This window comes from Rhagoletis zephyria, unplaced genomic scaffold, assembly GCF_001687245.7.
Source record: "Rhagoletis zephyria isolate East Lansing unplaced genomic scaffold, Rhagoletis_zephyria_1.1 Rzeph_scaffold_04157, whole genome shotgun sequence".
Classification (NCBI taxonomy): domain Eukaryota; kingdom Metazoa; phylum Arthropoda; class Insecta; order Diptera; family Tephritidae; genus Rhagoletis; species Rhagoletis zephyria.
In genome coordinates this window covers 11316-38858 of record NW_016161240.1, presented here as the reverse complement: position 1 = coordinate 38858, position 27543 = coordinate 11316, and the positions used below count along the sequence as shown (strand labels likewise).

Sequence of the window (27543 nt, the reverse complement as noted above, 5' to 3'; positions counted from 1 at the left end):
TTTTTTGTTGCTATCTTTCTATAAAATTACCCTCTAAGCTTTAACCGAAACCATATAAATAACCGTTTCAAATTTTATACAAAATTTAGGGACATTAAAAAAATATTTCATCTAAATTTCAACTTTTTAATCTAAATCTTTAGAACATTTTTGGGTATGCGGTTTTATAGCTCATACAAGTTTAGTCTAACGAAGTGTAGGCTTCAAACGGCTCAAAAATCTCCTTGATTTTTGATAATTTTGTTTGTGATAAATTTTTGCACTTTTTTCCATATAAGCATGACATTCTTATGAAACTAAATGTGAGAGACTGTTAGCAACAAAATTTCAAAAATCAATACCAGATTTTGTAAATTGCGTGCGTTATATACAAAAAAAAAACCAAAAGCAGTAAAAAAAACAAAAAATGTCAAGAATCAACGCGATTTTTTAGCCGTTTGAAACCTGCACTTCATTGGACTAAAAATGTATGTTCTAAAGATTTTGATTAAAAAGTTGTAATTTTGATGAAAATTTTTTGAATTTACCTAAATTTTGTATCAAGTTTGAAACTGTGATTTATATGTGTTTGGTTAAAGCCGTCCAGTATTTAATATAGCTCGAAAAATATAATGAATATTTAAAAAATCCAAAACACGTGGTAATTTGTTTGACTGACTGTACGTACGAATACGCGCATGCGGTTTGGCCAATTAAGCGTTCAAAATGGAAAATCGTTCTGATCCACTCAAGAGGAAAATTACACTGCACTGCGTCACACATTAGTGCAGGGAATGTCAAAACGAGTGCTCATAAAAAGTCAGTATGAGCCGGTGAGTGAAATGGATTGTATGATTGAAAGGTTGACGCGGCCTTTCTTTTTCATTTCTGGCACAATTTGGAATGGACAATTGTAACAGATAATTATATGGACTTTCGTTTTGTTTTAGATTTTCATTTCATAGCCCATTACTATGTTCCGGTGGAATAGGATCGCAACGGTCAAATGAGTATAAAATCTGGAGTAGTACATTGCTAACGATTTAGTATTAAATTATCACAAGTTCGCAGCAGTTCTATTGGCAAAAGCGGTTTCGGTCGCGTAAAACTCTCAACGAGACGAGATAAAACACAAAACAAAACATTTCGGTTTGTTAACTTGGCTCCTTTGGAAATGTGGCTGCCTCATTGTATTTGTTGTGCGCTGCTGCTTGGCATACTATTCGACACACCCGCCTCAAATGCCACATTATTAAATACAAAAACGGATACTGCTACGCCCAGTACAGACCCGTACTTGAGTTCTCCGCCACGTGAACACGCCGCGCATACACCGCGTCCTGCCGTCCAAGCCGCCAACACGGCGTCGTCTGATTGTCTCACCAATTCGTTGGACTCGGATTCAATCTATTGTCGTGGCTCGCGTGCTATACGCAACGCTATTAACAATTTGAATCGTATGGATAAACCGTTAGTGCTGATGCGCGGTCTGGAGATTGTGCCTAGTGCGCGTGTAGGTGAAGCTACGCCTGCCGAGTCTGCACTCGAGAGCGATGACTCCTTCTTGGGCTGCGTATCGGAATATTTGCGCAATCATGAATTGAATATAAAATTTTCCGATTTGCTAGCCGATGAAAGTGAAAATTATTTGGTGCGCCAAGCAGAACGGAACGGCGACGGTCAAGCTGATGGCGTGCAAGGTGGGTATTGGCTGGATGGAGTCGAAGGAGAGAAGAAAAGTGCGCTTTTGAAATTGACGAAAGAGATGCTTAAAAATAAGGCATCGTTTAAAAAAAATTGCATTAGGCTGAATTGCAAAAAAAAATTTACAATCAACGCGTAATTATTTAAATGTCTTTAACGGGTAAAGAGCTATATATGTAGCATTCATAAATTAATTGTCGCAATATATCACATTTAAAATGAAACCGAAAGTATCGAAATTAAGAAGACAACCTCACAGATTGCCCTCACATAAACCCTAAACCCGGTCCACAAAGCTTGTAGTACGTATCTAGAGAAACCCCATTTTATTCCAATGTTAGTTTAATTTGCAATATCCTCTCAGGATGTCAGTGCGCTTTCCAAGACTCTCCCGTCTAAGTTCAAAAAGTCTTTCGGAGTTCCCCTGGAGGAACTTATGAATCTCTTTGATTGTCTCATTCCCTTTGACTTCCGCCAGTGGACAGCAATCTGAAAGTCTTCTCAGGCCCTAAATAGCTCTGCAGTGTATCCTTTAGATAAACCACAGAAGCGCAGACTTTTCTGGAATCTTCGTCCAAGTACGCCTGCCCCAGTACTCCCGTCGTCCATCTTCGATCCGTCGGTCAGTGTTGCCATCTTTTGATTTTCAAAAAGCACCAAAAACTTGGAAAAAAAGAGTTTTACCACACTAAAAGCACCAAATTTTTTTGAATCAAGGGATGCTCTTTTCATAACATAATACCGCTCATTAAAACTGGTATATCTCGAGAAAGAAAAATCGAATCGCATCAAACGAAAATGATGCCCTAATTATAAATGAGCAAATAATTTGATGTTTTCATTATATAACCTCAAATATCGCTAAAAACCGTGTTTTGGGCACTTTGAGGTTAGGATATCTCAAAATTCTAGTGCTAGAGCAATTGTGAGGCCAGATTTGGATTCAGCACCAAGAAACGATGTGTTTTACTCAGGTGGTAAAAAAAACAAAATTTGTACAAATAATTAGAAAAGAAAAAAAGAAATACTTAACTTACTTGCGTACTAGCATTTTCAGCGCGAATAGAATTTAACAAGGTGAGTTTGCAATTTCAGCTTCTTATCAATCATGGTTGTATTTTAGTCCATTTAAATTTGTACGTTCTTGTATATTCAGTGCTGCCACAGCCTTAAATATTGCAAATTATTTCAGGTTTTAACTATCTCGAAGTAATTTTAGTTCAGAAAAAAAGCACTAAAAAGGCACTATGCACTAAATAATTTTTTGTTTACGTTTTAATTTTCAAATTGAGGAATTAGATGGCAATAAGGGCACTTCTGTTAAAACTGCTTTCCAAGATATGTATTTGCGTTAAAGTTGAGTTCGGCATTAGCCGATTCTTTCCTCATAAGCCGATTAATCGGCATCGGCAGCGGTACCTAAACAAAATTGGAATCGGTCGGACTCTAATTCCTAGCACATACATATGTATTTATCGACACATAAATCACTATTTTTGCCATACCATTGACATTAGTATTATTGCCACATAAATTGTGCGTAAAGCTCTACCCAGAATTACAACAGACGAGGGTAAAGCGGTCGGCTGTAAAGGAACAGCTGTACAGTTGCCGCAGTGAAATCCGTCAGAGTAAACAGAATAGCCGCGCACGACGGCTTCCGTCTGTTGTAATTTTGATTTGAAAATTATTAAAATAAAAATTTGTTCGGTATGTGTGCGTCTTAATTTTGACAGCGGTTAACCGTCGACCGCTTCACCGTCGTCCGCTGCAATTCTGGGTACAACTTAAAGATCAAACTTGTCTGTATCAATTGCAACTGTAATTACTATTTATTTTCCTCTATTATTATTATTATTTGTTTCTTCTCATTTCCCCGCACAGAGGGTCGCAAGAAGGACAAAGGGCAAGGTATCATCTTGGCAATGGCATTGATGTTTGGTAAATTGATGGCTGTAATGGGATTGGGTGGAATTGGTGCAATGGCATTGAAGGCACTCGGCGTTGCAATGGCAGCGCTCATGATGGCCGCATTGGTAGGACTGAAATCGCTAACGCAGCACGGAGGTGAAAGCAGTCACAGCGTACAGTATTTGAGCGGTGGAGAGGGGCATCATCATATGAGACGTCGCAGTAGCAATTATGATGCTTTGGGATTGGCGTATCGCGGATGGCGGAAAGATCAGCTAAAAATGCAGGGAGCTTGAATTTATCTAACTCTTTAGACTTTTAGCAGATATGTAATAATTTACACCGATTTGTAGGCTATTTGTTTAATAACTTATTTATTTATTTATTTTAGTAATGTAGAAAATAAATGTAATGCAATCAAAAATGAACAATTGTCTGTGTTTGTATTTCTTTTATCTTGGTAAAAGATGAAACCCGTAAGTTATGAAGTATTTTAAGAGCGTCGAAAATTTATAACGGTGTTCCCAGTTAAATCATTTGCATTTGTCATGGCGCATCGTTTCGGTTAACGCTGAGCGCTAAAGAGGCATGACAAACTTTTTTTTTGCCAGAAATGGAAGACATGAATTTGGGCCGTATTTGGTTTCAGCACGAGCAGCGATTTGACGCCATTTTTTTGTGGAGTGCCGTGAAGGGCCGACCGTATGCGAACAACCCATTAACGACTTGGGCCATTCGTGTGATAAAGTCAGAGACTGTCACCAAGGCCCTGAAAAACTCTGTTAAAAATATGCGCTATTCTGAAGCCAGTCGAGGTATCCAAATGAATGAAATCGTTTTCGATAAATGTTCCTATTTGCTCTTTCGAATAAGTCACTAATATACCGAAAAAATTTATTTTTCTGCAGTATTTAAATTTTTGAAAAGAAACCCCTATATGCACTACGCTGTACTAATGTATGTATGTATCTTTTCAACTAAATCAAGTAGGTAAGCAAAATTATTGTTATTGCCGTTAAAAGCATTTGTAGTTTTCTTCCGCATACATCCAGTTTTTTTTTCTTTGCATAACCTTTCGTTTTTTTTTTGCACAATCAATTTATTTTTTGCTGACTCAAGTGGCGATTCCCACTTGCCCTTAAATCCTATTCACCAGTTACATGGTTTGTTGTTTTCTGCGCTCCAACACATTGCCGATAATTTTTTCTCGCTTGACCAGAATAACTTCAAGGCGTTCGAACATGGATTATTAATACATACATACGTATGTATGTATGCAAGTAAGTATAAACATATAAGTATCTATCTGTACACAAATTTGTGCGCTTTTCATGTGTCGTAGCATAACACACCCGTTTTCGCTTCTCACCCCCCCTCTCGGATTCATCACGGTGTCGCCAAATCAACGCACGGCATCGCATCGCATCATTTTACGCTTTTTAAGAAATCGGTGAAAGTTTTCTTGTTAGCATTTTTTTTGTTACGCTGCGCTTCTGATACTTTGTTTAAGGTTAATTTGTAAGATGTTTAGGTATTTCATCGCTTATTTGTTTTTTTTTCTTCGTTTTTTAATATTTTAGTGTTGACATTTGGTCCAAACATTTTAGTGTAATTTGTTGTTTTTTTCTTCTTTTTGCACGTATTCGTCGTCTTTAATTTTATCTACCTAATTTTTACTCTATTGTTAGTAAAGTTGCTGATTTAAAAGTTTCTTTTTTTTCAACTATTTCCGTTGCGCACCGAAAAAAAGATTGAGTATTTCTTTTCTTTTCTTTTCATTGAATAATTTTTAATTCAGTCGGTCTTTAAGTAGCAACTTACCATAATTTTGTATAAATTTACTTTCACTCTTTATAAAGTTTACGAAGAAAAAGAGACGTGGCATAGTTAAAATATTAAAAAAATGCGATATATTGTTAGTTTGATACTTCGATCTTATCAATGGAATTCTCATAAATATCCTAAATTGCAATATGATTTCTTAGCTAGTGACTTTTATTTTAAGTTCACCTTGGGATTTCACTTTTATTTACGGTTTTAATAGAAATTTCATAGTTTGCATTCAAATAAAAACACACAAGCCGTTTGCAATTCGCATTTTTTAAATATTTCGCTGGACTACCTAAAATGCAAACGTACGATTGTGATTGATAGGCGACTGGCCATTATCAGTAGAAAAAACTTTTTTTTCTCCTACACATCTCGTAGGATCGTTTTTGCAATTGTTAAATAAATTATAAGATCAGATATTTTAGGTGTCCTAAAAAGGCAATAAACAAGTTCAACGTTATGCCAGTGTTGCCGTTTTGATTAGACAGGTTTTGTTTTTATATCCACGTCTATTTTTTTCGCTTAGTATAGTTTTAAGTAGGGTTGCCATATTTTTTTTTTTAAATCAGTAAATACATCACGTTTTTTTCGATTCATCAAGATCAGTACATTTAAGCACAGTTTAAAGTAAATATGGCAATATGGCTGTCAAAAGAAAGAGGTTTTAGAAGGCTTACAGTCGAAAATATTTTTTGGTGGAAAGTTGACATCTGTTTTAAAATTTTAATTAGATTTAATTAATAAAATAAATTAAATTTTGAAATATAAGTATGAAAACAAAGAGGTTTAGGAAATTCTACTGCCAAAAATATTTATGAGGAGGGTTGCGATCTGTTTGAAAAATTTTATTTAATTTTTAAATTGTTAAAGTGAAGGAGATTAACGATACGAGTAACTAAAGAGGTTTAAGAAAGTTTACTGCCAAAAATTTTGTTAACCGGTTTGCCACCTATTTGAAAAATTGCATTCAGTTAAAGACAAGGTACTGAAGGATACTGAAAGAAAACACCTGTGAAGAAAGTGTAGAATCGAGTTACATATAAGATTATAAATTATATTTTCAGGATTAAATATTTTCAAAAATAAATTAACTAACACCATTATTCATAAAAAATAAAGGTTGCATGAAACGAGAACTTTTTTGAAAATCTCACTTCATAAAGCTCTTCAAATTCATTTGATTTCTTATGAATGCAGCCATATGAGTTTTGGGAGGAACAAACAACACAAAAATACTTTTGAAGGCGCAGTGAAGCACGGCGGATAATCGCTAGTCTATACTGTTTTAGTACATATATGAAAGAATGGCTTCATCGAATTTAGTCTAGGTGGATTTTTATTTTTTGATATTGGTTGAATTTTTTGTCAGGAAATACCCATATGTATGTATGTATATTTGGGGGTCAATAGCCCTTCTCTATACGTACAAAAACACATTCGGCTATTACGCCAATGCCAAAATACTAGTACAGGAATATTTTTCAAATATACATTTTTTTTTAACCAACAGCAAAACTGCCACTAAAAATACTACATATATATATTATAAATTGTGTACATATGTATATATATATCTATTTTTGTGTTTGTGTTAATGCTGGATTTAAGCAATTATAGCATTAAACTTTATTTCAATTATTTTTTGGTGATTTATACTTAATTTTTTTTTTGTATTCAAACTGTTCACCACTTCTAAGAGATTTTATGGAATTCTTTTTTTTCTGATAACTAAATTGCTTTTGCTTTTAGTTCTGACAAGTTTTAAGAAATACATGACAATTACTCAATGCAAATACTTTAATTAACAATTAAGAACACCTAAACATACGTAAATACGTATGCACATTTATATAATAGATAATTATTCATATGCAGTACATTATATCATACGTACATACATATGTATGTAGTTATGCAGATACTTTGTTTAAAAAACCGACTAAGTGACTTTTCTAAAACTGGAATTTGCGCAAACTCCTTTATTGCCATTATGTGAAAACCACGAAATTATGTCTTCTTAATGGTCGTCTATGGTCAACTGTTGATTTGCTAACAAACAACAAATCAGTCATACACAGGCAATAAACTTGTTGAAAAGTGAGTGTGAATGTGAACGAACGGATTTCGTGTATGCCAGCAACACTCAATGTTAATTCGTCAAATGTTAATGAAAGAAAATCACTTCGTTGCACAATTTATTGACACTCGTTTGGCAAAATAGAAATGAAGTATGTACAGTGGAATGAAATCATCTAATTTATTCAATTCCATATTTCGAAATTGCGGAGTGATGGGCAAGTAAGTGTAAGTATCGTTAGATACACTGGCACTGGTGCTCGAGGCCCCAAATTGCTCAATTTCAACCCTCAATTTAAATTTAAAGCGGTGATAGGCGCTGCCTTGCCCGCAGGTAAAGCTCTTTTAAGCTTTCTATACATTCTGTATAGACGCGAGCAGATTAAAAGCTCTCTCTGCCCATCGCTGATTTAAAGTCAAGCTGTTTACAGGACCATCTCAATTTATATTTCTATTTCGATGGANGTGCACAAGGGTATTATAACTTTGTTCACATAACGGTTGTTTGTAACAGGTAAAACGAATCGAGATAGATATAGACAAATGTATACATAAATGATCAGAATGAAAAGAAAAATCGATTAAGCCATGTCTGTCTGTCCGTCAGTCCGTCCGTCCATGTACACGATAACTCGAGCAAAAATTTAGATATCTCAACGAAATTTGGTATGTAGGTTGCCCTTTAACCAAGGTGGGTATTGAAAATGGGCGAAATCGGAATGTAACTACGCCCATTTCCCATATAACGGTGTTTTCTAAAAATACAAAAAATGCGATATTTCATAAATATTGGATCCAAATTGTTGAAAATTAGTATGTGAAGTAGAATTTTGATACAAAATAATAATAATATGAAATTTTTGGAAAATGGGCGCGACCCCGCCCACTTATGATGAAATGCTGCATCTCGTTAGTCGTTTCACCAATCCTTACTCGGTATGAGCCTTGCTTAGAGTCCAGCTAAATCTGTTGAAAATCTTTTAAATCGGGCAATAACCACGCCCACCTCCCACATAACGGTAATTTACAGAAACACGAAAACTAGGATAAATCAGTAATTATTGAAGCTAGTTGACTGAAAATCGATGGTTGAAATAACCACTTAGCAGAAAGTTAGACTGTTATAAATTTTTGGATTTTGGGCATGGCGCCGCCCATTTGTGACCACAAATGTGTATCTCGGATTTATCAATTTCTACCAGACTTGGCGCTAACCTTGGTACGGAACAGAAATTTGTTGAAAGTTATTCAAATCGCACCAAAATTTCACCTGCATCCTATCCAACGGCAAATTTCAGATATACGAAAACTTTTTTTAAAACCAAAAACTGATTTAAAGTATTCTCAAGTCATCGTTCAAACGAGTACCTTCCTCAGCTTTTAAAGATTTTTCGAACAATAACGAAACACTGTAAAATTAATTTTGACTCAACTATATCGCCCAGCGCTACAGTCGTTGTTGCTGGCCGCATTATAAACACGAATATCTGACAATAACTTTCCCTTTCTGTAAATATTTAAAATCACGACAGTATTATGTGTTTTCCTTTCCAAACCTTAAAAAAAACAAAAAAAAAATTTCTCGCTTGGTTCCTTACAAAACTAATTTATGGGGAAGTTACTCAATATAAATTTTATCTGAACTTTTACGTAACCGTTTGCAGTAATGTCTAACAGCATTTGATGGCTTATGATTGATTGGATTAGCAACATTCGCTTCGCTTATTTGATGAGGAGATGCTCAATGAAGAAAGCCTAGGTAGCTATGTACATAAATATGTGAGTAATTTTTTGTTTATTTATTTTACATCGACTTTGTATTCAGCGTTAACCCCGAAAGTCATAGATTTCATGATGATGACTTTGATAGAGTCATTAACGATGGTAATTTCTTGTTGCTAGCAATCGTGTATATAAACGGGTTATCTAATCTTTAATCGAATTCCAGCATATGTAGATATGTAATTCGAATTGTAAAGGGACGCGCCTGCTGTGGAGTAAACTAAAAGTAGCCAAGCCAATAGTCCTCTCCTATAATTTTGATTAACTGTTATGTAAGCTGAGTTCTGAGTTTCAATAAATTAAGCATTATTCTAAAAGCTTTACAAGAAGCAATTTGTAGTTGCCAATCAATTTAGCTGCTATTAAACTACATAATTATGGCAAGCATGTGAACGATAATTAAAACGATACGTGTAATTATACCAAATGAACAAGCTTACTCTTACTTGTTGATTGAAAGTTAATCATTATACTTTCATGCTGATATGTATTTACATATTTTGCTTTAAACGATTTTTGTTATTGTGCGCCGTTATGGGCAATTTCACTTTTCTTCATAATCACGCATATTCACGCATTGTTGACTCAATGAATTTAGCTGACCGACCGCTCGATTCAGATGCAAATTAATTATTAACCTAAATTCCTGAAATATTTCTACAAGGCTTATTTCTTATGCATGTATCAACTATATACATATTTATGTCCATACCGCTTTGCATTGCGACAGATAAAATATCAATATCAACATCTCCTGCTTCTTGAATGGCGCAGTAAGTAGTACGGATGTCGGAAATACATCGATAAATAGTCGATGTATCGATTCATCGACTTTTTTTTAAAAGCTGGCATCTCTAGCACATCGAAACGGCCTTTTATTTTTCCAATTATGCAAAAAAGAGAAGTTACTTTAACCAAAAAATTTAAATGACTCCAAAAAGTTCGATTAGAAACATTATTAGTTGAAGTGATTAATTTAAAATTTTGTACAGTTTTCCTGATAAAATATTTTGTTGTGAAATATGATCTGAAAAATGCCATGAAAAAATCGATGCATCGAAAAATATCGATGTATATTACGAAACATCGAATCAAAGAAATACAGCGATGTCAGGCGGGTTTGGTTTTCTTTCGTCGGCAAACTGACCCTTATTGGAAACTTAGGTGTGGCTGAATTCTTTTCCACAGTACCGGGCGCCAGAATCCATTAACATGAAATAACCTTATCACTAGGAAAAAACGAGTAAAACTAAGTAATAGGAATCGATTTTGTGTTGATTATAGCTGTACTTACAATGCACGAGCGTCTACATATGCGAGCGGTACATAGATTTCGCTGCAATTTTTTCCTAAAAACTCCTAGAGCCACCTAGGCCGATACTGCCATCGTTCATTTTTCTGTGCCTTATAGTAGTACTGGGGATAAAAGATGTGATTTGCGTTCGTCGAGAGTGGAATTTACTTTTGAATCGCCTACTTAGTCCAAAGTAGCATTTGTTTGGAAGAGTGACTTTGCCCAGGAATTTCAAGAACGCGGTTGTTATTGGTTTTAATGCTAACTACCATTAAGACGAAGTCATCTCCCTTTTTGAAATACCTACCCAAAAAAAACTTCTCTTAATTGAACAAAAACAGCAAACAAAATGAAGAAAAATGGGAACGAAACAGCACTAAAGAAGTTTTATCCTCTTTTCATGCCCAATATTTCTTCAAAATGATAGATTACATCCACGATTCCACATTTTCGTATACGTTTTTACACATTCCAAAGAAAAATTACGCATTCGGGAGAATTTTTTACTCATTCGGAAGAATTTTCGACCTTAAAGTAAGGAAAGTTTTTCTTAGATCCAGAGATGGATTTTTGGTTCAGTGTACTATCAATTTTGGCGAGGGTTCCAAGTTGCGAATTCTCCAATTCTTATAAGTAGCTGTTTTAACGTAATTATATATCGTCCTCAGCTGTAGTTTCGGTGTCGTCGCTCTAACGAATGCTGAAGAAGTACTTCCCTCATAATTTCAGTATACTCTGCAGCTCAGTCAGCAAGTCACCGATCTTTTTATTGTAGGTATTCATCGCGCTCCTGCAACCTTACAAAATTCACCTGAAATTTTGATGCAAGTTTGGGGCTTTTTCCTGCCGGCAAGCTTCTAAATCTCATCGCACTCACGCGCTTCTACTCCCTTTTCTTTTCCCGAAAAAAGGCGTTTCGCTCGTTAACGACGTCTTTCTCTTCTGCAGCAGCGAGTCACTCCCTATCTTACTCATCGCTCTTTCGGTTACTCTTCAGGAGCGTACTAAGTGAATGGGTTATATGTTCTCACTGCGTGATTAAATCATTTTGTTTAATTTTCATTTTTGATACGAGTCGACCCATACACCTAAGATAGTAGGTATCCACATCTAAAACACTGAAAACATTCTTTCCGTCGGTCCCAACATGCTGTGATTAATGTCCAACTGAATCAATGTGACAAAATAGAAGAGACATCGCTTCCTTACTTCTAAAAATTTCAGGGATGCTCAACATGGATACCGTCAAAATAGATTGGAGTACTGAGCCAGCTATATTATATATTCAAAAAAGCTACATCAATTGTTAAGCAGTTAGTTAATCTCAACAGTCAGTGGCATTATACAATCTGCCGAAGTTTTGAGGGTTTATTTCCGACTCTAAACTTTCCTAGAAAAGAAATACTGAAGAGTGGATAAGAAAGGCGCACAATGCGCTTAATTCTTTCAAGACTCTAATCGTAAAAGGTTGGGGCTTCTTGATTACCATTTCTGCGAAAACTTGTCTTTCCCCATATAAGTGACCTCTACGTATTTTTTGACTTCAAAATTATATACTTTTGTACGGTATAGAACAATCCTAGGGGATGTGACCATTAAAATTCCGACGTTACTTTTTTTACCACCCTAGTACACACACAGTGGTGGTTTGGCCTTCTTTCACCTGTGTTGGGTATGCTGGAAGGCAATTGACACGAAACCTGCAAAAGGCTCAACGTCAAACAGCTCGCTCGATACCCTAAGCAGCATTAAAGATACTTCGCGACATTTCAACTACAGACAACTATGTGGAGAGTGCCCAAAGGATAAGAACAATGCCATGGTTTCATTCTGCCCAGACTTGGGGTGGAGTGCTGACCGAAAAGATATCGATCTGCAAATATGAACAGGAACTGCCCCATAATTACTGTAGCTTATCTTAGGCTGAGATATGTGCAATTCACATGGCGGAGAAGCTGGTAAGCATGATCGACTTAGCACCATAAAAACTTGCCTTTGTTGAAGACAGTCACGCTGCTATCGTGTTGTAGCATGCTCTTGCACACTTGCGGCTTTCCATCCAAATCTAGCAGGACACTGGACCATTGTCCGCTAAGTTTGGTCCAGCATTTCCTCTGCGGGACAAAGCGGCACAAATTTTTGGGTAGGAAAAAGATGGTATTTTAAAACTAAATTTTTATTGTATAAGCCCTATTTTCACTTACCAACTGCTCAACTTGAGCAATCAACTTACACCACAGTCGGTAAATGCGAGCACTAGGGAACACAAATATTTCTATCTGTCTCGATTAAGATAACTTTCGTTTTTTTGCCTAATATGTGTATAGAGCATCGAACGGAAACAGCCTACACAAACGCTTTGCCCCACTTAAAACTCTATAGCAATACATTCGCACTGGATTTTTATACTGGCATCACATATGTATGTCTGTATGTATGTACATAAGCGTGCATATACATTTAACACTATAAAGAAATGTCTGCAATCTTACTATTATGAAGCACACATATTTGCTATATAAATATGTAAAATGTTAATATATACATACATAAATGTGAGTAAGTTTGCATAATAATCACAGCTTTCACTATTTTTATTTAGATACTTGATTTCTTAAGAAAAATTACAAAAAAAAAAAAAAACAAGTAAAGAAGTATGTGTAAGTTCCGGCGAAACCGAACTTTATATACCCAGCGCAGGTATCAATACTTTGCATGACAAACAGGGGTGTTTTTCCCGATTGCAAACGTTTTCGATAATGTGCTGAGTTGGACTTAATTGAACCAAGTTTGGTACAAATCGATAAATTGGTTACCTTTGTAGCAATAAAAATGGCTGTGCCACGGCCAAGTCCTGAAAGTCTACAGCAGTCTTATTTATTGTTGTTAAGAGAATGTTATAACTATCATTTCATTATAAGTGAGCGGAGTCACGCCCACTTTCCAAAACTTTCATAATAACATTATTTTGTACCAAAATTCTTCTTCACATACTAATTTTCAACAATTTGGGAAGTGGGCGAGGTTATAGTCCGATTTCGCCCATTTTCAATTTCTTTAAAAAATCTAAATTTTTGCTCGAATTATCGTGTACACGGACGGACGGACCGGATAGACAAACATGGCTTAATCGATATCTTTTTTTCATTCTGAGCATTTATGTATTCATACATATTTGTATACAACAAAGTTAATATACCCTTGTGCACAAGTACGCACGGGTGTAAATATGTATTTGCTAAGATCGGCGCTGAATCAATACTAATACGATTAATAGATTGCCAACCAGCTGGCGGATGCTGGCCGGTAGTAGAGTATTTAAGTGGGCAAATGCGTTGTGATCATAAGACACACACTAACTGTTTATCACAACGCTTATCGAAGGTGATCAAAATCAGATGCCGATCATCGCTCGTTAAGCGCATGGTGCGGATAGCTTTTTGCGAAATTTCTCAAGATTGATTTAAATTTATATAAAGTTTGACCAAGAAGAAGAAGAACATATCCAAGCATTGATTTAGCAACGAGTACGATAAAGTTACATTAGATAAAATAAACTTTAATTTCTATTGTAAGAAAACGACATATTTTCCCATATTCGCAAGGTATACCTCTCAAAAAAAAAAAATCTAAAACATGGAAGTATACATCTCTGTTTTTTTAATTTTATTTATTTTATTTTTTAAACACGTGGCAACTCTCAGAACTCTTTAATAGTTCATTTATTAAATAACTTGAATTTAACTTTTTTAACAGCTGTCAACCATCTCCAAACACCTCACAAAAATTCGAACGTTCAAACTAAAGTTTTCTTACCACCATTTTGACTGACCTAAATCGCCTTTTAAAACAGGTGGCAACCCTGTTCAAGATATTTTCAGCGACTACCTTATTAAATCTCTTTCGTCTGGCACCCATATGTTTATATGTATATATACGCAAGCATAAACAGAGGAGCCACTCCGATCTATTCGGTTTATATAAGGACTCGCTGAAGTCAGTAGGTGCGGCTGCAAACCGGCGTTTGTCTTCTTATTAGCGGCTCGACATATAAACGTATGCTCAACAACGATTCTAGTTTTGTGTTGCGAACGTTTAAAGGATTTGAAGGAATGCACTTGGAATGTCCGGGCCCTTAATGAGAAAGGTACCACTGTCCGGCTGACATCATCGCCATCTAAGAAATGCGCAGTGAGGCCGTTCTGCGTATGCAACAACTGCCATGTCAAATAGCGCAAATTCGGTGTTGGGCTCCGTTGCCAAGTACTATCGTTCACTACCGTAAATGACTTTTTCACCACAATCCGCATAAAGCAAAATCATTTAACGTCTCAAACCCCGATGGAATTATGGATTAATGAGCGCTGGGATCTTACTTACGAGAGCTTGGCAATTTCAATGCCAGGGTGGGCAAGGAAGGGAACGATGTAAAATTCAGCTTTCACCACAAAACATCCAAAAGACTGATGCCGACTGACTTTGCCGGGGCCAGAAACATACATAACATGCGTGATTTGAAATTATGTATCCAAAAACTATATTTTAAAAGAGATGTATATTAAAAATAAGAGATGAAATACGAAATCCAATTTTTGAGTTGTTTCGTATTTTTTGAGTACATTATTCGAGTAGTATTAGATAGATTGGGATCACCACTGGCTTTTAAAAGCGTCTTCGTTATTTATGTATATGAACGTTGGCTCTAATATTGGTTGGATGTCTGGTGCAGTGATACAGACGTCCGTGTTTCTTAGAGCATATACGTACATACTATGTATGAACAAAAATATTTCTCTCCAGCCAGAAAAATATGAATCTCGCCTTTATGTTCTGGACCTTCAACTTTTGGATAGTTTGGAAACTAACCTAAGTTAATATGCAACGGCATTTACCAGACGTTTTTCACAAAATATTTACTTCGTTTGAATAAGTAAAATATATTTTAATAGTATCTTAGTAATACATATACATCAGGAAATGCAATGAAAAACAATGACAAATGTTAATGAATTTCTGCACAGTTGGCGATCTGGTTGCTAACTTGAAAGCCATCATTTTTGTCAGATCAAAGTAAATTTATTTAGGTGTTTGTTGGGACATATGCTTGTAGATATGCACTTAAATGAGTTTACTTATGCGCATTGTGCAAAGATAAATTTCATAAGAGCGCACGCGCGCCCAACAGCTAATGTGCATCAATCCTCCTCATACGGGCATAATAATATGCATGTGTCTGTGTGTGTGTGCGGTACTTTGCCTCTATACCTTTGCATATTTTCGAGCGATTTCTCTCTCTTTTCACTTTGGTGTGGCGACATTATTTGCACTTTTGCTGAAATTGTTTGCTAATGTGTCACACAAGTGCCGCTGCTGCAGCCATTACTTGCAGCCTCAATTGGAATTCCCCTGCTTCTGCGCTCACATGCCCTAAGTCCCAAGCCCGATATTGTAAAATCAGCATCTCAGACTGCATGTTTGTATGTAACGTAAATACCGTATTATTGGACTTTTTAACCATTTCTATTTTCGTCGTTTGCTTCATTATTGCTATTGTAACTTCGGTAGTTGTGGATGTGTTTTCTAACCCTCCTTTTTTGTTTGGTCTCTGCTACCAATGACTAAATTATGATGTGGTTTGTGTTCACTGCATTTGTCGCCATTGGAAATCAATGGCAGCTTCTTTGCAGACCTTTTATATACTTATGGGTATATGTATGTATGTATGTATGTTGGCCTTTACAACATTTAATTTTACATACTTGTTGTTTTTTTTACGTTTATTTGAATAGAGTTTGACTTTTTCAGATGAAAAATGAAAGTTGAACAGGTTTCACATACATATGTACATAGGCACATGTATATGCCAACCAAGCAGGAAATGGCGACAGTGGACAGGCAGTTCCGAGACAGTTTTGTTAGGCTATTAAAACTAGAAAAGGTAAGACAGATGTATGGAGCTCCGGACAATACCAAAAGCTTGAAGAAAAGGATTGCCGGATACAAGGAAAGCTATAAGTAGAACCATATGCAATATAGATATGTACGTACTTATTTACATTAGACTGCATCACTGCATCAAAAAAAAAAAAAATCAGCTCTGTTTTTCTAGTGGAATTATAAAATTATTATATTTTAAGACTGGCACCCAAATATTGCGGAAAAATATTAAAATTTACGTGAGCTAGACCGATTATCCACGATTTTGGAAATATCTCCAAAAGTTTAGTTTTTTTCTAAATAAAAAGAGTTTTTTGAAGTATTTTTTCAAAAACAAACGACCTCAGATGGCAAAGTAGTTTAATCTTAAAAAATTTGCACAAAAACAAAAAAAACAACTTCAACGGAATCGTATCTAATGAGATTTTTAATGAAGTTTTTGAACTTTTTCAAAGATTGTTAAACCAAAAAACTTGAATACCTCAGTCAAAAATATTCCGATTCAGACTTATGATGTATCATTGGAAAGGATTTTTATCAAGGGGGGAGAAAATATCATTCCACCGATATTTGATAAGTCTAAGCCTGTCTAATTTTGGCACAGTTATTCAAGGTTTCTTAAACCAATCTTTGAAAAAAGTTCAAAAACAGCATCAAACATCTCATTATTATGATTTTGTGAAATTTTTCTCTAATATTTGTAAGCAGATTTTTTAAGCTTAAACTGCTTTGTCATCTGTGGGGATTTTTTGTTTTCAAAAATCCTTTAAGAAACTATTTTTATTCATACAAAACTCAATTTTTGGGGGTATTTTCAAATCGGTTGAGCTCACGTAAATCTTAATATTTTTCCAAAATATTTTGGTGGAAATCTTGAAATATAATAAATTTTGAAATCCTGGTGGAAAACCCGTTTTTTTTTTTTGTTTTTTGTATAGATGCAGTGTAATGTACATAGGACCCATGTCATAAGTATTTTGAACAAAGTCATCAAAGTCGATTTTTAAGCTAAAGATAATGGCCAGGGTAGAAATCTAATTTATATAATTTTAGAAAATGAAACTGAATGAAATGAGCAACTAGCAAGTAAAATAAAATTATTAAAAAAAAAAACTTTAAAGAAAAATCTGCGATAAAGCTAAATTCACTACAATTATTGGTTTCAGAGGGAGATAAGTGCACAAACGCGGCGCCAATGACTTCAATTTGGAAATTGAGGCATGTCGGAAGTTTTAAAGGAGGTGCTTTAAAAGCAAAATACATTGAAAATCGTTTAAACTATTAAAAGCTAAAATATTTCACTTAATTTTGAATTTTTGCTCCTAAATGCTCCCCAAAAACCTTTACGGCAACACAAAAACGTATTTAGTTAACTGTATAGATAAATGAAAATGAAATGAAATAACAATCTAAAATAGACTCATAGAGTTTCCAACTGGGAACGGTTGTAGATTTTGAACATATACAGAAGTAGATATATGTACATACGTGCCAGCAAATTTTATTGTACCTACCTGGATGCTATTTGTGGCAAGTACTCGTATGTATTTGCTTTATAACAATTAGTGTAATTATATTTTGCTTTGACTTTAGTTATTTGTTAATAAAGTGGCAACAATGATATTATCAATTGATTGCACATTGAAAACGTGAATATCATGGCGCATAGTATTTTATGAGCATTCGTTCAAGCATACACATATTTCAGTTCCTCAAGAAACTACCCATTGTACTTTTTACTTATAATATCCAATGCGTTTCACTTTTACTTTCCCTGTATATTGCATTATCAATATCTTTTTTTTTTTTTTGGTTATCCATTTAAATAACTTAAATGCACTGGCATCTTTTGCTAATAAAAAGAAAATAAATAAATGATCATTTTATGAGGTTTATAGATATGTTTTGGGTTTTTCCTGCTAATTTAAACTCAATAAGCTGGAAACTGTAATGCTGTCATCGCTTTAGCGACTAACCGAGCTCACTAAAGCACACCAAGTGTGGCAATTTACGTTACTGGTAAATGTTAAGTGGAACCTAACTTTTCTTCACTTGGTCTATCGGAAGGCAGAAGACTTTTAGGGTTCCAAAGATATGACTTTCCAAGCCATCGGAGAAGCTGTACTTGAATCCCCTTTCGATGATGCCGATGCAATTACGAAAATTAAAAATATAAATAAATGAGTTACAAGAACTCGTCACATTTGTTATCAAAAAGGCCCAAGTTTTAAAAAATAAAGTAAATATTTAAGTAAAATTACACTAATAAAATTAATTTAAGGGTGAGGGAGACACAAAAGCACGCGGTTCCGGATATTACATAATTACATTTATGTTATTTCTGTCCTTATACTCTACCGATAGTAACATCCAATAAAATATCCATAACAAAATCGATAAAAATATCCATAGCAAAATCTATAAATGTCGATAACAAAATCGATAAATATCGATAACAAAATCGATAAATATCGATAACAAAATCGATAAATATCACTAACCAAATCGATAAATATCGATAACAAAATCGATACATATTGCTAGCAATATCGATAAATATCGATAACAAAATCGATAAAAAATATCGCCAACAAGCTAGCTAAAAATATCGATAACAAATCGATGAAAATATCGATAACAAAAACGATAACAATATCGATAAAAAAATCGATAAATATATCGACTTTTATATCGATAGGTAACGAAAATATCGATAGCAAAATTGATAACAATATCGATAAAAATTTCGATAAAAAAGTCGATAAAAAATCGATAAAAATATCGATTATGTTATCGATAAGTCCCGAGAATCCCGAAAATCTCTAAAGTCCCAAAATAGTTCTCAGATTGAGTCTTTGTGTCGTTTTTTCTTTAATTACCTTTATTTTAATCTTTCTTCCCCTATCTTCATCTTTGCTTTTATCGGTATCCTCATCCTCTTCTTTGTCCTTACTTTTATGTTTATCATCTTCTTCATCTACATATTGCCCTTCACCTTTGGCCTTATATACATATATGTATATAAGTAAAGTGTTTAAATTTATGTTGGTCTTAATTTTTGCCTTTATCTTTACGCATCTTTGTTTTTGTTTTTTATTTTTACCTCTGCCTTTATCCTTTTCTTTATCTATGTACGTAGTCACCTTTACTTTCATTCTTGTATAGGCCTTTTTCTAAGTGTTATTCTTTGACCTTTTGTTAGCATATTTTTGTTAAATTAATACCATATGCATGCAGCACTTGTTTATGCCGCAACCATTTCCGTTGCACCGTTTCCTATTTAAAAAAAAATCATATAATTATTGGAAGGGGGAAAATAGTTACATTTCACAGGCAATAGACGTGAGTTGTTGAAGAAACTCGGCCACAACTCTCCTCATAAACGCTATAATGAATATTATTACATATTTTTAAATTATAAGCATTTAAATTAGATTTATATAAATGCCATAATTGAGTTAGATAAATTTAGCTTTCTTGCAGCTGGTTTCATTTGACACGTGCAGGCGGCATTATTATCCATGTGTTTTACTAGTTTACTTAATGCTGGAAAACAATTAAACGACATATTACCAGACCAGACCAGACATTTTATGCATATATACGAATATATATATAAATATGTGTACATATGTAGATATGTACTTACGTACATAATTGTAATAAAAACACAGCTTAAAGACACAATGATGGTAAGTAGAGAAAATATAATGTGTTTAACATGTTTGTACGTACATATCTATACTGGATATGTAATGTATATTTCAAGTTCCAAATTTTTAGTTGTAAACTGTAATAAGCATTGCTATTGTTGTTGACGCATTTGTGCCCATGCCCAGCGGCGACACACCAAATATTACACAACTTCCTTTCGCCGTCTTTGATTATATAATCTACGAGACGCCAAAATGTTTATAGTGCCTATAAACCAAACGACCGACCCAATACAAACAAGAAGAAGCTAAAACGGAAGGTGAAAACAAGAAATTAAAACTGGCCAGGTATTGTTATTTTTACATCACCCGGAACCTGGGGCAAGGCAAGGAGTTGTTTGCGGAGGGATAGCCGAAGTCACTATTTATGCAAACTATAAGTAACAAAACTTTCTTTTCTTGAAAGAGCAAATTTCAATACCTATACAAATACATATATACATACATACATATGTACTACCATAAAATCGAAGATCGAAAGTGCCAACAACAATAACAATAACAATAAGTATTTACTACAATAATAATCGTGTCGGCGGTAATAAAGAGGAGCAATGGCGGCAGCGTAAAAAGCAGCAGCCGAGCAGCGACCAACACCTGCCCATCATGCACATCATCATCTGTGGAGGTTCCCTGTTGGAAATGTATCTTGCTATGAGTTAACTTGAAGCTAATTAGGACGGCACTAAAAAGAAGTCACTATTATCTGTATACTTTCTTTGAGGAAAGCTAACTATATTAAAGGGTGGTTACCTCTGCATTAGATGTCAACTTACTTGTAACTATCTACTTTTGAACATAAAATGTCAATCGGAAAAACAATATTTTGTTCAATATTTTCACTTGTTTATTTATTTTCTTTTTCTTCTTTATTTAACATTGTTTTTGTTTAGATTTTCTGCTGTAGGTGGTCCCATATTCGAATTCCGTCAGAGATAAATTCATATAAGATCATATAAAGTTTGGACTTAATTTGATCTGTCTTGAATTCGAAAAAGTATTTGTAAAGTTCAGAATAAAAGTAAATTCAAAGTAAAATTTGTATGCCGATTTTTAAAAAGAAACTTGTTTAAAGAAAGCAAACTCCCGTTTATGGCTGTATGACACCTGTAATACTTTTCACTTTTCAACTTAGTTAACTACAAGTAATATATTTTATAGAAATCCCTCAATAAACCTGACTACTAGTGGGTTATATTTTATCAATTGATAATTTTTTTCAGCAGGGTTGTGATGGCATGTAAGTGTATTGGTCGTCGTGGTTAAAAAAGACACCATGCCAAAAACTTGCAGCTATATCACTGAGCAGAAGCAAATCAGCCCTCGCGATTATATTGAGCGCCAGCAGGTAACAGATGGCCGGTGGGGTATTGGAAGCTGTGCTGCGCATGCGCATGTCTGAGCGCTATAATCGGCGAGAATACAATTTGGTATCTACATACATATATGTATATGCACATATAAAGTTATGCGGAAGATATGAGACTGTCAAATGGGAGTGGGAGAGAACATTGAGCAGCACTGAGCGTAGGAGAGTTGGCCATTACAGGTAGAAAATATGACGCGACCAGCTTGTGTAACCTTGACGTTGGAGTGCGCGCGGCTGGCGCTGCTCTCACCTTGGCTTTGCGCAAGCACATGCGCAGGCGCACACACACGTATGCACATATTTATAGCACATACAAGCGTACGCATGCGGAAGCTATTAACATTGAGCGCTTAACGCTTAGCAATTGGGCAGTGTCGTATGTGGGTTTGCACTGCTCTGCTTCTTCGACGCCATCATTCTTAAATGCTGCTCACACTCTCACGCCCGCCACTGCCTTGTCGCTGTCGCTGTCACTGTCGCCAGCTGAATGCATGGAGGCACTGAGGGCTTTTGTCGTTGGCTGCCATCGTTGACTTCATGACCACTATGGGAGAGTAGCGTCTGCCTGCGTTGAGGGCTTTTACCGGCGCACAATTGCTCACAACTGTTGTTTGTTTTAGCTGCGCGCTCGAGATACTTTGCTCGCTTTCGCGCTGGTGACGGTGACGCCTTTCTCACCATGTCAAAGTGGCTTTGTGTTGCAAGTGGCGTTGTTGTTGGTCTGCCTCGTGTGTTACAACACCAAGCGGGGCAGGTCGGTGGCAACGTTTTGACGTCGCTCAAATCCAGCAAACGGTACTCTACTCATCTTGGCCGCTTTTTTTTGTTGGNAGGGCTTTTACCGGCGCACAATTGCTCACAACTGTTGTTTGTTTTAGCTGTGCGCTCGAGTTACTTTGCTCGCTTTCACGCTGGTGACGGTGACGCCTTGCTCACCATGTCAAAGTGGCTTTGTGTTGCAAGTGGCGTTGTTGTTGGTCTGCCTCGTGTGTTACAACCTCAAGCGGGGCAGGTCGGTGGCAACGTTTTGACGTCGCTCAAATCCAGCAAACGGTACTCTACTCATCTTGGCCGCTTTTTTTATTTTGCTGCTGTCGCGGCCGCATTCGCTGTTGCTGCCGCTTCATATTCGTATTTGTGTTTTGCATAATTTTAAGATTTTTGATGATTGTTTGGAACTGTTTAAAAACAGACTGACATCGACGAAAAATTATCAAACCGCAAGTTGTTCCATTCGAATAAACACATAGTGTAAACGGTAGTGTAGCCAAATTCGAAAAAAACCNAAGTTGTTCCATTCGAATAAACACATAGTGTAAACGGTAGTGTAGCCAAACTCGTAAAACAGAATACATACATACGTACAGTAAATATTTTTACTGTCCTGTTCGACATTAACCAACAACAACTACCTACCTATAACAACATGAATTTGTATCTCACCGCCACTTTTATCCTGCTGCTGTCTGCCAGTGCATTTGCCGACCCCATTAAGGATAATAATGTCATCCCAGCGAATAGTGGATTTAATAAGTGTTTAGAAGCAGATTCTATCTCGTGCCTGCAACTAACGGTACGAAGTGTTTGAAAATACATGCATGTATAAAATAGAAAATATTTAATACATTAGAAAAAATTAAAATAAAAAAGACTGAGAATTAAAAACATTAGTTGCATAATAACTAGTGCAGCTAGAAAATCGAAAAAATACAAAAGATCACCAAATATGTATGAAAGTGAAAATCGAAAAAAATAATTAGTGCTTACTAATTTAAAAAACACTCGAAGTTCAAATTTTGTGTACAGCAGTTTTGGTGCCTGAAAATAAGTGGTGATAAATAAGTGACTAGGCCGCAAAACTGTAAAAAAAAAATATTTGCATTAACGGCTTTCAGCCAATATTTTTTATTACATTAGCAATCTCCAATATAAATTTGAGCGAAAAATGGATAAAGTAGGCTGAACAATTTTATCAAATTTAAAAAAAAATGCTCTCTTATCCATAAATGTGAAACGTAAATCTTATATAATACAATATTTTTATATTCTATTTGATGTCTAAGATTTGTCTAACATTCGGTTGAAAACATTTTCAAAAAGAAGTTCCCTGTAATTAATAACAGCTTAGTTTATACATGGTGTTGGTAAAGAACAAAATATAAATTTACAATTTTATATACAGAAGTAGTTTTTAATAAATATGTAAATCTTAATTATTTGTCTTCATCGAAACAAAATTACTTAATAATAGCCGCCTACGTTTCGCCAACACATAGCGAGTGGCGCAACGAACGAAATTAGTGAGGTGCAATTAAACTCGTCAAACGTTTATCGCTGCTAGCTAACTTTGTTGCTGCTTTCTCATACAAAATTTTCGTTAAGTTAGCAGGGATGAGCTCTAGCGAGCAGAGAAGTGGCGATTCGAAGGCGGCTAATTTAAAGAAATATATTTTTTTTTTTTTGTTTTTCTCAGATATTTATTTATTTTCGCTTTTATCGCCTTTGAAACTAAATTTTATCAATCGAACTTTTGATAAGTTTTAGATGTTGTGCTCTAGAGTTAATTGTTAAAACTGCAAATCTTTTACCTGAAGAATATCAAAAAATTATAAGAGAGAAATATTTTTAATACAAATTATTCGTACAGATCTAATAATTAACAGTAGGGAATTATTCAGATAGTCTGCTCAAATTTTTTATTTTTTTTGGAAATCAATTTTTTAATACTTTAAAATTTTTCAATATCAATATTTTTATTTTACATTTTTTTACACTTTTTCCAATTGTTATCAAAATTTTTTGTTTAAATTTACGTATATTGAGAGAGGTAAGCAATTTCCTCTCTTAATATATGTAAATTTACACACTCAATTAAAAAAATGAAACACTGCCTGTTTACTTTTGCTTACCAAATTTGTCACCGATATATGTTTGTGCTATAAATATGAGCACTTAATGTTAATTATTAGTAGGAAATTTATTTAGTCGCTCAAAATGTTTGCAAATTTAAACATCTCATGTTCAAATATTCAACCTTGAATATATTATAAATATAACAGATTCTGCTTGAAAAATACACTTTTCAGTAGTAGTTTTACATGCACTTTTTAGAGTGTAGTTTTGAAAATTTTAAGATTATTTATTTTTTTTTTATGTATTTGGAAATTTAAAAGTTTTGAATATTTCAAAATAATTTTTTTTTTGCAAATTTAATCCTCACAAGTTTTTCTATTAAATTTATTTACTTTGAACTTTTAAAATAGGTACTTCTAGTGCCGTTCTCTCAAGTAGGTTTTAGAATTTATCTGCCCTTCAAACACATTTTTCAGAACAAAATTTTTGTTAAGAGGGTAGATAAATTATAATACCTACTTGAGAAAATGACCCTTAATAATGACATTATTTGTTAAAAAATTATCACTAAATAAACAATGATGAATTACTCAAGGAGTTTGCTACCGAATTTTAAAATTTCTTTTTTAATGAATTTTTTAATTGTTTTATTTTACAATTTTTATCTGAAATTTTGGTACAATACAGTTTATTTTTTTGTTTTTTAAATTATTAGGAAAATATTTTTTTTCTCAGCTGTAAAATGGGTTTTTAATTTTTTATACATAAGTTCATATTTTGAAATCTAAAAGGTTTGAACATTTTGAGCTAAATTTTTTTTAAATCTAAAAAAAATTGGTTGAATTACTCAAGCAAATTTTGGCTTCGCTTCTTTTTCAAATCCTTACCAATAATTTTTTACTTGGAACTCAACTAAACTTATCTAGAATTTTAATATTTTTAATATAAAAATATAAAAATTATTTGTCAGTTGTTTATTAGATAAAAAAGAAAAACACATCAAATTCTAAGCGGTAGATGTTATAGCTGCAATTTCGGAGAACACCACATCTCTTCATTAGACTTCTTTAGAGTTAACCTCCAAAAAAAAAAGTAGCACCGAGACTCTGGCTTTAACTAAAAAATTTAAGTGAACAAAAGAAAACAAATTTTAAAAATTTTCCAACAAAAAAAAAATATTTGAAAATTAAAAAAAATATTGGAACTTTGCGTGATTACGTGAAAAAAATTCGAAAATTTCTATCATTACTTTAAATTTTTTATTTATTTCTACATAAGTTTAATATCGCCGTAATTTTTAAGTTGTTGCTTTCATTAAATGTTTCACACATTTTTTCATAAATTTCTTATATTATATCCATATTTTTTCCATACCCTAAGCAAACTACTTATATTTCTCTTTCTCTCTTCCTCTCATCCTCTCCTTTCTCCACACACAGCTCTTCCGCAAAGCGAAATCCTTCTTCGAAAATCCACAAATCGAAATCGTCGGCGGTGTTTCCCTCATCAAATCCAATGAAGGACGTCAAGGCAAATCATTCGATGACAATGCCGTCGCCGTAGAGGCCGCACCCACCGTTGAGGCACGCACCAGCGAAATGGGCACCTACTTCATGAATCACGCCAAGAACTTCTTCGCTGAACGCTCATTGAACTTTAACTTCGCCAATGCTGCACGCTCAGTGGCGCGTGCCATTCCCGATGACATCAAGGCCGATTTGCGTGAGTTGGTTGTTGAGTCGCGTACCAAGAAGAAGAAGCTGTTGAAAAAATTCCTCCCCATCTTGTTGGGTGTTGGCGCTAAGATCGCCATTTTGGCTGTTGGTGCCCTCTTTGGTTTGCTCTTCTTGGCCAAGAAGGCGCTCGTCGTTTCGGTTATTGCTTTCTTCTTAGCCTTGGCTGCTGGTGCTTCAAGTGGTCTGAGCCGTTTGGGCGGCGGCGGCGGCGGCGGTGGTCTGCTCGGCGGTCTCGGCGGTCTGTTCGGTGGCAAGAACTCTGGATCCGCAGCCAGCTCTGGTGGTTGGTCATCGGGTGGTGGCGGCGGCGGCGGTTGGTCTTCAGGCAACTCTGGCTGGGACTCGCACGGTGCCTACAGTTCACCAGTTGCGCAAACAGTTGCCTACTCTGGCTACAAGCAAGCCCGACGATAAGCATTGGGAGCGGAAGTTGAAGCGTGGAGTGGCGTCGGGTGTCATTCTGCGCTAAAAAGCCAAAACAACAATTAGGGTAATGTAAACAAATAAACTAAACAGAATGTTCACTACAAAATGACAACGATAAAAAGCATGCATTCACAAATGTGTGCGACTGCTGTCAACGAAAGGAAATAGCGTCGAAAAAAAATCAAAAACAAATGAAGAATGTAGCAGCACGTAACCGCTTGTGGTGGTAAACGAGTAGCAACGATTCAATACAAAAAAAAAAAAAACAAATATATTATTAATTTATTTTAATTTATTTATTATCAAAAATATTTATTTTGTAATGTATGTAATGAAAAATAAGCCACGAAGAAAATGGACGAAAAAGACGATTGGAACCACATTTACATAACAAAAAAAACCAAACAACGAATCTTCAAGTGCCTGAGGCAGTAAGGAGTTGATCGGCAGGCGAAATGAGCAGTTCAATCACATATACATACATACATAGTGACATCTAAGTATATGTAAATTGGCAAAAGTTTGCGTGAGGCCTCAGCTCGCTACTTCTTTCATCGAGAACTTATGACCGTAATGCTTTAGTATCTATGCATCTATATATTTTAATGATTTAATTTAAGCTTTAAGCGCCACATTGTCATGTAGTTGCATACATACATACACTCTCACATCGTTATCATATATTTTATTGCTAACTATTTTCAATAATGTTGCGTAGCACTTATTTAAGTTAGCCTATANATTTAATTTAAGCTTTAAGCGCCACATTGTCATGTAGTTGCATACATACACTCTCACATCGTTACCATATATATGTATTGCTAACTATTTTCAATAATGTTGCGTAGCACTTATTTAAGTTAGCCTATGTATATGTTTGTATGTATGTTGTCAATTATTGTTGCTGTTGCCGTTGTTGCTGATGTTGATGTT

General features: G+C 34.9%; 2 protein-coding genes across 2 annotated transcripts; both read left to right on the top strand.

Annotated features, from left to right (window-relative positions):
- The first annotated feature begins 829 nt into the window (after window positions 1–829).
- On the top strand, window positions 830–3890 carry Osi5 (Osiris 5). Its single transcript, XM_017625653.1, has 2 exons — window positions 830–1679; window positions 3568–3890. The coding sequence occupies exons 1-2, from the start codon at window positions 1154–1156 to the stop codon at window positions 3888–3890; spliced, it is 849 nt and encodes a 282-aa protein (XP_017481142.1). The 5' UTR covers window positions 830–1153.
- An 18991-nt stretch (window positions 3891–22881) lies between these two features.
- Osi6 (DUF1676 domain-containing protein Osi6) lies at window positions 22882–27336 on the top strand. The gene is made up of 2 exons (XM_017625654.1): window positions 22882–23168; window positions 25888–27336. The coding sequence occupies exons 1-2, from the start codon at window positions 23022–23024 to the stop codon at window positions 26596–26598; spliced, it is 858 nt and encodes a 285-aa protein (XP_017481143.1). The 5' UTR covers window positions 22882–23021; the 3' UTR covers window positions 26599–27336.
- Window positions 27337–27543: the final 207 nt, after the last annotated feature.